This window comes from Danio aesculapii, chromosome 7, assembly GCF_903798145.1.
Source record: "Danio aesculapii chromosome 7, fDanAes4.1, whole genome shotgun sequence".
In the NCBI taxonomy this organism is placed as follows: Eukaryota; Metazoa; Chordata; class Actinopteri; order Cypriniformes; family Danionidae; genus Danio; species Danio aesculapii.
The window spans coordinates 67,855,068-67,867,946 of NC_079441.1; the positions used below are offsets into that span (position 1 = coordinate 67,855,068).

At 38.8% G+C, this 12,879-nt stretch overlaps 1 protein-coding gene across 1 annotated transcript in view; it reads right to left on the reverse strand.

The window, feature by feature from the left end:
* Nucleotides 1–5,391: 5,391 nt before the first annotated feature.
* Nucleotides 5,392–12,879, reverse strand: part of crispld2 (cysteine-rich secretory protein LCCL domain containing 2) — a 43,412-nt gene continuing 35,924 nt past the window's right edge. The window contains exon 15 of the mRNA XM_056462390.1: nucleotides 5,392–8,803. Within this exon, the coding sequence (XP_056318365.1) occupies nucleotides 8,752–8,803 (52 nt within the window). The 3' untranslated portion in view covers nucleotides 5,392–8,751. The remainder of the gene's footprint in view (nucleotides 8,804–12,879) is intronic.

Genomic DNA, 12,879 nt, shown 5'->3' on the forward strand with positions numbered 1-12,879 from the left:
AAAATTTTCCTTGCTCTGTTAAACATCCTTTGGGAAATATTAGAAAATTTCTAAGTAGGGCTAATAATTTTGACCATCTATATATGTCCAGATTTTAACCTGCACACCCCTGCTGAAAAATCCAGCTTAAACCAGCCTAGGCTGGTTGGCTGGTTTTAGCTGGTTGACCAGCCTGGTTTTAGAGGGGTTTGGGCCATTTCCAGGCTGGTTTCCAGCCATTTCCAGCCTGGTCTTAGCTGGTCAGGCTGGAAAATGACCAGCTAAATCCAGCTAAAACCAGCTTGACCAGCCTGGTTTAAGTTGGACATAGCTGGTTTTGGCTGGGCTTCCAGCCTGGCAAGGTGGTCAAGCTGGTTTTAGCTGGTCATTTTCCAGCCTGACCAGCTAAGACCAGGCTGGAAATGGCTGGAAACCAGGCTGGAAATGGCCAAAACCCCTCTAAAACCAGGCTGGTCAACCAGCTAAAACCAGCCAACCAGCCTAGGCTGGTTTAAGCTGGTTTTTTCAGTAGGGACGTGTGATTATATGGTTAGCTACAGCTGATTATTTACATTTCAGCATTGTTATTACCTGCTGTGACCCTATCAGAACAGACCTGCCAGAGTGTGACATAAAACATGCGCCGCCGTGTGCTTTGACAAGCTGTTTTATAAACTGTTCGGAGGGAATGTGTCCTGGCTAAGAACCCAACTGCCATTCTTGCGAAGAACTGTTTGTCTCAGATGTGGACAGGCCTCATTTAGGGCACTACTTTTCCATCAAAGTATATTCAGGTATTCATCCTAAGAATTGAGCTTATAACGTGTGTAAGAATGGAGCTTATATTTGTGCGTACACTCAAAAAATGGTGTTTACTGCTTGTTCAAACTACTTACTTAAAATGAGCTGAAACAACACAATTCTTGAGGCTTTTTGGGGGGGGATTACTCAATTGTTTTATGTTTAATCAACTTAAATTTGTAAAAACTAAACTATAGCTGCGTCCCAGATTGCATACTTATGCACTATTCTACGCCATTTTGTAGTATAAATAGTGTAAGTAGTGCGTTCACACTGAAAACACTTATGCAACTGGTAATATGAAGTGTGTATTGATGGACACCCACTCAACGACCGCAGGTTTGCTCAGGTAGCGGAAGGGGCGGAGCTATCGGGCACACATGTTGGATAACTGTATTTATTTTGGTGGATGGTGAAAGCAAAATTCTCCTACGAGAGTGATTATAGCGCCTCCCGATGGTGAATGCTGTTATACTCATGACAGATATTATTTGATAGTTTGGTCATTTATTTTACTGATTTGGCAACCGCCAAACGTCACCAAGGAAACGGTTTGAATTTCCGCTTAGTAAATAAACCATTAGTGTTCCATTTGGGACGACACAACCTACATATACTATGCTGTTGAGTGTGTAAGTGCACATAGTTGTACATAGTGCATGAGTGCATAGTGTATAGTGTGAGATTTGAGACGCAGCTTATGTTAACTTAATTCTGTCATGTTGTCCCAGCACAAATTGATTGTGTGGAACCCATCCAATTTTTTAGTGTACACTGATGACGCAGACTTAAGTCTATTTTTTCTATACTGTAAATAAAATGCAGGGTTTCACACAATTCAATACAAATCGATTAAGTTAACAACAAATTTAAGTGGATTAAACATAAAACAATTAAGTTGTCTCAAAAACAAAATCTCAAGAAGTGTGTTGTTTCAGCTTATTTTATATAAGTAGTTTGAAAAAGCAGCAAAAATCTTTGTTTTGAGAGTGGAATTAGAAAAATAATGAAGTTTAATTTTTCACAATTTTGATTGTTTACTAAATTAAGTAAACATTTGCTTAAAACATCAATTTTTTTCATATACACAGTTGAAGTCAGAATTATCATCCCCCTTTGAATTAGCTTTTCTTTTTTAAATATTTCCCAAATGATGTTTAACAGAGCAAGGAAATTTTCACAGTATGTCTGATAATATTTTTTCTTCTGAAGAAAGTCTTATTAGTTTTATTTCGGCTAGAATAAAAGCAGTTTTTAATTTTTTAAAAAGCATTTTAAGGTCGGGGGGGGGGGGGGGGGGTCAGCTACGTTCATTGTTCATTCTACGGCCATGTTATTCTAAAAAGATGCTGCTCCATCTCAGTGTGGATGGGGGAAAACGGAGACATCTAAAAACGTAGGCGGGGCTGCAGACATTCGCCTCTCCGATCTGGGCTTTTCCTCAATATTAAGTAGCCAACATACAGTTCAGTCCTGCATCCTCTACTTGTAAGTTCAGACTTCACAAGTTTGATATGGAAAACACACTCCCGAGGACATGTCGGATAAATCTTCAAAGGGAACAGTGTGCTTTATAACCTTATTCACATCATCCTGGATACGTACGTTGTTTCACTATCTTAACAATAAAATGAAATATTGATATAAGGGACTGCTATTTTCATTTTGATATTAGCAACTTAACAGACAGCAGAAATGTTGAGGCGTCGTTTAGCTGCATAATATAACCGTCATTTTCACTGTATGCATATTTATAACAGAACGGAGCCTATAACATTACTGCCTCCTTTAATTTTCATTGATTATTTGAAACATACCCTCATACCCTTGCTGAATATCAGTTTTAATAATCAATAATGACCATTATAAAAGTATAACGCACAATAAGTTTATACATTATAGGAAATAAAGGCAAACAATCAGTCAATATACAGAAGGTACGTGGTTACATTAATTATTAACTTATCTTTGCGCTCAGCCAAAACACAGTACCTGTGAACAAGTGATAGATTTAACAAACCAAAGTCGGGCAATATGTCGTTTTAGAAAACAAGATTAATTAAATATCAGGTTTGACAAATATAGTGAGATTGGATGCAGTGGTAGATCCTTGATGAACAGTCTGACGAGCACAGCCCTCATCTGGCTAGATATGCTGCAGAGTATGTGTGTGTGGTCACGTGATGTGCATTTTCAGTGGTTTGGTGTAGACATAGAGTTGTTCAGAAACGCTGGGTGAAACGCTGGTGTGGACGCGGATCAATTTCATTCTAAAACGCCATTTTAAAATGAAAACAGCATTAGTGTAAACGAAGCCTAAGCCGAAGGAAAATGTATGAATGAAACTGCAATAATCAAAAGCCTCAAAACACTATGCAAATCTGAGTGTGCCTCACACAGGTGAGTGGGCCTGGCAAACCACCTGTAGAAAGCACACTCTTTCATCTCACTGTCATTTTAACCAACACTTTTGCATCGGATTTGCACTTTCTTACAATTACTCAACGTCTCTTAAAAAACACTGTGCATTTATGAAGTGAGCTTCACACAGGTGAGTGGGCTTGACAAACCACCTGTAGAAATACTCTCTCTAAAAAATCTCTAGCTCTTAATGCTCTGCGCACTTACAGTTTCTTTGTATAATCAGCACTTGTTGTGTGTATTGCCTCTTCTTGTGAAATCGCCGAATGTCTCCTCAACTGTAATTCACTTTGGACAAAAGCGTTTGCTAAATGACTGAATCTTAAAATAATCCTTTTTTTAACGTCATCAAATGATTCTTGTTCAAAATATGACTGACAAGATTTCATCTACTATAACCCTTTCTTCAACTTTGACACGTTTTCCAAAGCAAAAGACAGACACCATTTCAGTCTCATAACTTTATTTAACAGTCGTATTTTTATTATTAATTGTGCAAAAACAATTATCTTCTGGCTTAGAAAAGGCACACTTTCATAATTTTACAACACCGACTCAAAAAAAACAAAGCACAAATCTGAATATGTACACAAAAACACTGTACAAACATTGATGATTTCCCTAAAAACACAGATGCTCAAATAAGCTGCTGCGCTGAGGTAACGAAAATACGAGTAAAAAAGCGATTCGTTACTTTACTTTCAAGAGTTCACACTTGGATATTGCTTGGAACTAATTGCAGGTTTGGCATGCTGTCCTGGGAGAGAACCCTGAGCTCGGAGATAACTGAGCTCAGAGCTCCCGCCTGGTCAATTAGCATGTAAGTGGTCCGAGATCAGGTAGAGCTCCCCCTGGTAATGGAGGAAGAAGAGTAGGGTGAAGCTGCAGGCCTGGAGACTCAACTGCACACTCACACCATCACTTTCAGACCTATTGTTTTCTTAGCCCAGGGATGGGCAAACTCGATCCTCGAGGGCCGGTGTCCCTGCAGAGCTTTGCTCCAACACTAATCAAACACACCTGAACACCCTAATTAGTGTCTTCAAGATCACTAGAAAGCTACAAGCAGGTGTGTTTGATTAGGGTTGGTGCAAAACTATGCAGGGACACCGGCCCTCGAGGATCAAGTTTGCCCATGCCTGTCTTAGCCCATAAGAACCCAGACCAATTTCTCCTTATAGGAAAGTTATGGGGCATATAATACAGACCAAATGGACCACTTATAACATGTTTCTGCAGTTGTTTTTGAAATGCAGCCCCTCTTTGTGAAAGATCTGTAATGTTACATATATGTCACATTGGGCATTTATTTCACAATTGAAAAAAATAAATTTTGTCTGTTTGATTTGCTACATAACATATTTTTTTCAGTTTATTTGCTTTTCCATAACATATTTCAAAGCCCCAAACTAATACATTTTGCAACATCTCTTTCGAGACATCAAAATTCACCCTTTTTTGGTATATGGTTGTTCGTATATTGTTTTCACAACTTGAAAATGTGTGAACTAAATAAAAATAAATAACTACCTCACAGTGGCTCAGTGGGTAGCACAGTGCCACCTGCTGTTGGGTCAGGTTAAGCGGCAGGTCCGGAAATTCAACTGCATGCTCAGACCAGCACTTTTGATAATGCTGCAGCCTGCAGCTTGTTGACGTACTGGACAAGGTCCACTACGTAATGGACGATTGCCTACACCTCCCCCATACCCTAAACCCAACCATCGTAGCTATGTGCGTATTACCTTAGTGACCGGTTCAATGTCCACTATGTATTGGACCTGGTCCAGTACGTCATCATGATTACAGACTGCAGCGAGGACATCTCGGCACTTTCTAGTAAGTAGCAACATCAGACACGTGACCTTAACCCTAACCCTAACCCTAACGATAGGTCTGTGTGTGCAGTTGGGTCTCCGGGCCTGCAGCTTCATAATGTTGAGGAAAAGGGGGAGATGGGGTGGAAGGGGGGATTCTTCAAAAACTAAGAAAAGGGAGATAAGGTTAAAAGGGCTATTTATTGTAGGCTTTTATTAATCTGATTGGTTTATCGATGACTGCAGATGAGAGACCAGCCACGATCAATCATATCACGTGCTCCTCTCGAAATCAGTTTATAAAAGAAGTTGATTTGTGTTTAGAAAGTTAGTAAACTTCATTCATTCCTTTTCCTTAGGGTTTTTTATAATAATAATAATAATAATAAGTCCCTTATTTATTAGGGGTCGCCACAGCGGAATGAACCGCCAACTATTCCAGCATATGTTTCACACAGCGGATGCCCTTCCAGCCGCAACACAGTACTGGGAAAAATTCAGTAAACTTAACATTTATGACTATGCACATAGTTTGTTTACTTAATACTTATTAGACAATGAATTTACTGGGGTTTTTTTTAAAGTAACGTCAACTAATCGCTTTTTACAGTGTGGGTGAAGAGTAAAAAATCTGCGAAAAAACATGCGGAAGCCTTGAAAGGGATTATTGTGCTCCACGGCCCTTATTCCTTATAAGAACATCCACATTCATCCAAATCCTGAACTCTGAACGTGATCCAACTGAGAAATATGCATTAAGATAAGCCGACAAACAGCCGTCTCTTTCCTCTCAGAAGGCACGGCTTTAGTTGCTTTCAGCTTAAGTACCTTTTTATTACGTCGCCGTATAAAAGTGTTTTAAACAAATGGATGTTCGGTGGCTCAGTGGTTAGCACTGTCACCTCATAGCAAGAAGGTCGCTGGTTTGAGTCCCGACTGGGTCAGATGGCATTTCAGTGTGGAGTTTGCATGTTCCCCCCGTGTTCATGTGGGTTTCCTCCGGGTGCTCCGGTTTCCCCCACAGTCCAAACACATGCGTTGTAGGTGAATTGAATCAACTAAATTGCTCGTAGTGTATAAGTGTGTGAATGTGAGTGTGTATAGGTGTTTCCCAGTACTGGGTTGCAGCTGGAAGGGCATCTGCTGTGTAAAACATACACTGGAATAGTTAGCGGTTCATTCAGCTGTGGCGATCCCTGATGCATAAGGGGCTAAGTTGAAGGAAGGAGGAAAAAAAAATCTAATGAAATTTCTTTTGGCAGTAATGACGGGACTCTGGTTTGTATTGTATATAGCGTTTAACTAAACAGGAATATGTTACAAACTACTCTCAAGCGAGCACATATCAGGTGTCACGTTCATAAATATTTGGTTCCGCTCCACAGAATATGCAGAGGCCGAAGGAGGCATAATAATAAATAACAAAAAATGAAGGTACTATAATGAAAGATGAGCCTAAACATGCACTCGCTGACTCTGAATTGTCCAGGGACGCCACATTGTTTCAGTGTTTTTGCACCTTCACCATAATGGCTGAGCAGTGTTGATTCTGGAAGGCTCACATGCATTATGAAGGAAAGGTCTCTTTTGCTTGGAGGTCTGCCTCTTTTTTTTCTTCTCCTTTCCCATTTTTCTGCGTCTATTTGCACAGTCCAGGTCTAACAGATCCCTCTTAATGCACTTTACACACTTAAATACAACCGCTATTCACTGGTTCCACACAATTCATTCATATTGTCCCAACACACGGCACGGTGGCTCAGTGGTTAGCACTGTTGCCTCACAGCAAGAAGGTTGCAGGTTTGAGTCCCGATTGGGTCAGTTGGCATTTCTGTGTGGAGTTTGCATACTCTCCTCATGTTGCTGTAGGTTTCGTCCGGGTGCTCCGGATTCCCCCACAGTCCCAAACACATGCGTTACAGGTGAGTTGAATAAACTAAATTGTCCGTAGTGTATGAGAGTGTGTATGTGAGAGTGTATGGGTGTTTCCCAGTACTAAATTGCGTCTGGAAGGGCATCCGCGGCGTAAAACATTTGTTGGATAAGTTGGCGGTTCATTCCGCTGCGGCGACCCCTGATTAATAAAGGGACTAAGCCAAAAAGAAATGACTGAAATTGGCCATAGTGTATGAGAATGTGTGTGAATGTGAGAGTGTATGGTGTTTCCCAGTACTGGGTTGCAGCTTGAAGGGAATTCCACTGCGTAAAACATGCTGGAATGAATTAGTGGTTCATTCCGCTGTGGCGACCCCTAATGAATAAAGCGGCTAAGCTGAAGGAAAATGAATGAATGAATGTCCTAACACAAATCGATTAAGTTAACTTTACAGATTTAACCAATTTAAGTGGATTGAACATAAAAAAATTAAGTTGTCTCAACAAAATCTCAATAATAGTGTTGTTTCAGCTCATTTTAAACAAAGTTTGAGAGTTAGGCACAACTGGGAGGTTAATAACATTCATATACTTTACAGAGAAATTAGTTTTAACATTAAAGCATTTCTGGCTACGCAGTGGCGCAGTAGGTAGTGCAAGAAGGTCGCTGGTTCAAGCCTCGGCTGGGTCAGTTGGCGTTTCTGTGTGGAGTTTGCATGTTCTCCCTGCGTTCGCGTGGGTGTGCTCTGGTTTCCCCCACAGTCCAAAGACATGCGGTACAGGTGAATTGGGAAGGCTAAATTGTCTGTAGTGTGTGTGTATGGATATTTCCCAGAGATGGGTTGCGGCTGGAAGGGCATCCGCTGCGTAACACATGTGCTGGATAAGTTGGTGGTTTACTCTACTGTGGCGACCCCGGATTAATATAGGGACTAAGCCGAAAAGAGAATGAATGAATAAAGCATTTGTTACGATTTGTAATGTTTTAATTAGTCTCTGTTTGGTTCAGAGCAGAGGATTTTGTCCAATAAATACTTTTTTAAAAAAGTAGATTGTAAACACTAGAAATGCAGGGTAAAATGCAGACAATGTGTTGTTTTCTGTTGTATATTTCTGTATTTTACTTGTCTGTGCAATAAAGTATATATATTTAAAAGAAGCAGGGTTCCACACAATTCCTTTATGTTGTCCCAACACAAACCGATAAAGTAACTTAATCGTGTTTACAAATTTAAGTGGATTGAACATAAAACATTTAAGTTGTCTCCCCCAAAAGAACATAGGAATTGTGTTGATTCAACTCATTTAAAATAAGTAGTTTGAATAAGAAGCAAAAGTAACTTTTTTTTTTGCGAATGTTGAGCTCTGTTCCCGGTTTGGCTTCCAAAAACATTCTTTTAAATAAAGTAAAAAAGTTAAAAAACATATGAGGAATTCAATATAAAATCTGTACAGGTTAAATACACGGTGATCAATAATCATTCTGAATGACAAATGAGCGATTTCGCATATATTTAAAACACTTTTAAAAAAATCTAAAAAAAAAAACTTGATCTGAAAATCAAAATCAACAACGATTAAAACCAGCACCGCTGTTAAAACACCATTCCTACCGCACTGCATGTTGTTAAGAGAATGCGGTCGATATGATACAATGAGATCGTTCGAAATTGTACTGTATATAAAACCTCTGGAAGCCCGTTGATTGAATAGCAGAAAGACTGAAGGATCCTTTGGTCTTCGGTAAAAGGCGTCTTTCCTCCAAACGGCAGCGAATGTGAAGAGTTACATTCCACGTTGACATGTCCTGTCCTTCTAAAGCAAATCAGGAGACTTTTTGTGTCCCATCAGAGGCATCTCACTCTCTGACAGCAAACACACGGAAAGAACCACCTTCTGTATTGGATTTACTGCAAGACAGAGAAAGAAAGACACAATTAATAGAGTATTCTAAATATAAAAACACAAACCTTGCTACTTTATGAACAAACCTTTTTTTTCTTTTTCAACTATTTCTCAAACGATGTTTAACAGAGCAAGGAATTTTTCATAGTATTTCCTATAATATTTTTTCTTCTGGAATTCTAATTTGTTTTATTTCGGCTAGAATAAAAGCAGTTTTTAATTTTTCTAAAATAGTTTTAAGGTCAGTATTATTAGCCCTCTAAAGCAAAATTTGCTTTCGATTGTCTACAGAACTAATTATTATGTTTGGAAATGTGTTGAAAAAAATCTTTAATGTCCGTTAAAGATGGGTATCGTTAAGGTTTTAATGGTATTGCTACTTTTGTCGATACCATTTATCGGTTCGGTACTTTAGCGGTTCTCTTATCAGTACTTTTTGTATTTTTTTTTTTTTACATTTTTTTTTTATTGTAGAAAAAAACATTTGACTCTTTTTTTTTAACTCTACAACCCCCCCCCCCCCCCCCCCCCCCCCCCAAAGCATCCAGATTCAGTTGAACAGGTAAATGTATTATACATGGGCTAAGGCAAAGAAAAACATACTGTATTCCACATACAAAAATACACATTTACATATATATATATCAATTAACTAATAGCGTGAGAGGTATTTGCTTGTGCCATTGTATAGTTATGATCCAAAAATTGTAATAAACAGATCCCAAATTTTATGGTACTCCTTTAATTTGCCCTTTATACTCTAGGTGATTATTTCCAGTGCAATGTAATGTGTCAAATCTTTCAGCCAGTCATCAATCGATAGACTTTCTATGTTCTTCCAATAGAGTGCTATCAAACGCCTTGCAATCACAAGACACATATCAATCGTTTTAGCTTTATAACCTGGTAATGACAAACTTACTGGGAATAAACCCAACGCACATATTTTAGGTGTAACTGGAATTGGTTTTAAAATAATTGAGGAGATTAATGTTACTACGTTTTGCCAGAAAATCTTAATCATTGTAGTGTTTTTTTAATCGAAAAAAACAAATTGAACAGAATTAAGAACACACTATTTTATTATTACGTTTTTAATGTAAAATAAAGCAAAAACAATAATTGTAAAACAAATAAATAAAAGACATCCTGTAAATGAATGTACAATGGTTTGAAGGAAAACGACTCTCAGTGTTTAACCATTTTTCTGGTGAAAAATCAACATGTTTGCCTTTTCTGACAGAAGCCAGGATTTTTCTTGGTTTATTTTGCTTCCTGCAGCTCAAAATACCCTCTTTGAGTTGCGAAATGCTGTTAAATAATCAGATAATGTTTAAGATTTTTCATTAACACATTCAAATAAATGAGTTAATGCTGTTTTGAGAGTTAACAATGTAAAAATAAGCAGTTTTTTTATAATTTCTTAAGCATAGTTTATTATTAGGCTATTCAAGTGCTATTATTGTAAACACAGTAATGTAAAAGCATTTTTAATGTTTAAGATTTATTTAGGCTCCTGCAGAAAATATACTGTTTTTAATGTAAATGAATGTGTGTTTATTAAACTATTAATATTTTACTAATTTAGAGAGACCTTATGTGATTGACTGCTAGCATAACCATGTGGATTATGTTTAGCTATAGGCAGTCAAGAACTTTTGATTTGTCTTTCTGCAGTTAATGCACTTTTGAAAGATGCTTGGCCAGATTGCTTGCATTTCCGCTTATACAAGAAAACAACTTGTTGCGTTTGTTGCAATGGGGATTGTTGCTGTCCACTCAGGAAACCCTGTTGAAAAATCCAGCTTAAACAAGCCTAGGCTGGTTGGCTGGTTGGCTCGCCTGGTTTTAGAGGGGTTTTGGCCATTTCCAGGCTGGTTTCTTAGCTGGTCAGGCTGGAAAATGACCAGCTAAAACCAGCTTGACCAGTCTGGCTGGAAAATGACTAGCTAAAACCATCTTGACCCGCCTGGTTTTGGCTGGGCTCCCAGCCTGGCTAGGCTGGTCAAGCTGGTTTTAGCTGGTCATTTTCCAGCCTGACCAGCAAAGACCAGGCTGGAAATGGCTGGAAACCAGCCTGGAAATGGCCAAAACCCCTCTAAAACCAGGCTGGTCAACCAGCTAAAACCAGCCAACCAGCCTAGGCTGGTTTAAGCTGTTTTTTTCAGTAGGCGATATAACCCGCTTGGTTCTCTTGCCACTCCGTAAGCTTACCAGCTGTGTGTGCGAATCTGTGTGGCAACTCGAGAGTTATGTGTGTGCGCTTAGCGCGAGCTTCCGCTGAGTGTGCGTGCACAGCCAGGCGGACACATGAGCATTTGTCATGTGAGATTGCCAACTCTGCAGACGAATATCAAATATCGCAAATTAGAAAAGGTTGGTCAGTTAAATTATGCTACTGTAAGTAATGTTTATTCAGCAATAATTCTCCAGTACCGATAGCAGAACCATTAACGTCAGAGCTTATCGATATTTCGGTCTTTTAAATTGTAGCACCGATACCGATAAATTCCAGAGTTTCAGTATGCATCCCTATGTTTAACAGAAGACAAATATCCATGGCTAATAATTCAGGAAGGCTAATAATTGTGTATATAGCAGGAAAACCAAACACTATGGAAGTCAATGGTTCTTCAAAATATCTTCTATTGTTTTCAACAGAATAAAGAAAGTCAATCAGATTTGTCACAAGTGAATTTTCAACATTTTTGGGGTGAACTACCCCTCATCTCCTGGTTCAGTTTTCCATTCAGCCACCATTATTGACTACTCTTCTTGGCCTTTTCCTTCCTTCATATATAGACCGGCCTTCAGGTGGTGCTGTATTGGATATTACCGTTTCTTGGTGGCATCAAATTCACTGTAATTACTCTCAACCGGGACCACTGAGTCAGACACCAACGACTTTTCCATCCAACACTAATACGGAGAATATGCGAATACTTCCCTGTTAATAAAGCAAAGTTCACCCGACTGGCTGCCCCCCATTTCCCACTACATTGCATCATATGAATAGCGCTGCGGTGAGGAGAATATCTATCCAAGCTGTGCACGAGTGAATGCTTTCACTATATACGTCGGTCAAGGCCAGCGAACGTTTAAGAGGCAAGGATCGATTCCTTCAATGATTCAAGTGTTAGGTTTCATTACACTGGAGCTGATTTTTGTCGAGTTAAGCATTTCGAGCGCAGCATTGGAGACTCGGCATTGAGACCCTGTGTGGTCCGTCAGGCGATGAGAAACCACATCATTACTCTTCAACCACTAACAGATCTGGCCCATTCTGACCGCTCAACTGGGAAAACACTGCAAAAATCACTCCTTATCTAGTCAAGAGCTACCATCGTATTTCTAGCCAGCAGACTGATCTTGTTTTAAAGGTCCACTGAAATTAAAATTAAAATGTTTAGATGTTAGTTTCAGTCTGCTAATTTGACAAAATTCACATTATAAATTAAATATGATGTGAAATATGTAAATATACAAATATAAAACTGATATAAACATGTAAAGCTTGTAATTTGTCACTTCCGCCTATAAATGAATCAACGATTTTATTCACGTCGCTTCATACTTCAGTTTCTCATCAAATCTTCTGACCAATCAAATGCTTTCTCGTATCTGACATGCCCCGCCCCATCAAGATGCTTCTCGTTTGCTTTTCATTTGATGCGCTCGAGCTCAACCGCTCAATCACAGAGCTGTGATAAAAACAAACTGCTATTGGCTGTTTATTCAAAAGGGGAAGAACTACTCTATGTCCCACCCTCTCTTCATATTTCAGTTGAAATTACGTCAAAAATCGAATAAAAAATTTAGATTTCAAAGCAATTATGTTCCAGTGACGCATATTATGGTTAGCTGCGAGTGTTAACTCATTAATACTTCGCAAAAACAATACAAATGTGGTGTTATATCTGTAAAGTTAAGTGGAGCACTGAATTAAAAACGCACAGCACACTGGCAGTATGTATTGGTAACGAAATTAAGACATTGTAGTTACATTGGCAGTAAACCATGGAATTACCAAGTTATTACTACACTGTGAACCCAACTGTTGTCATCACTAAAAATATTAAGT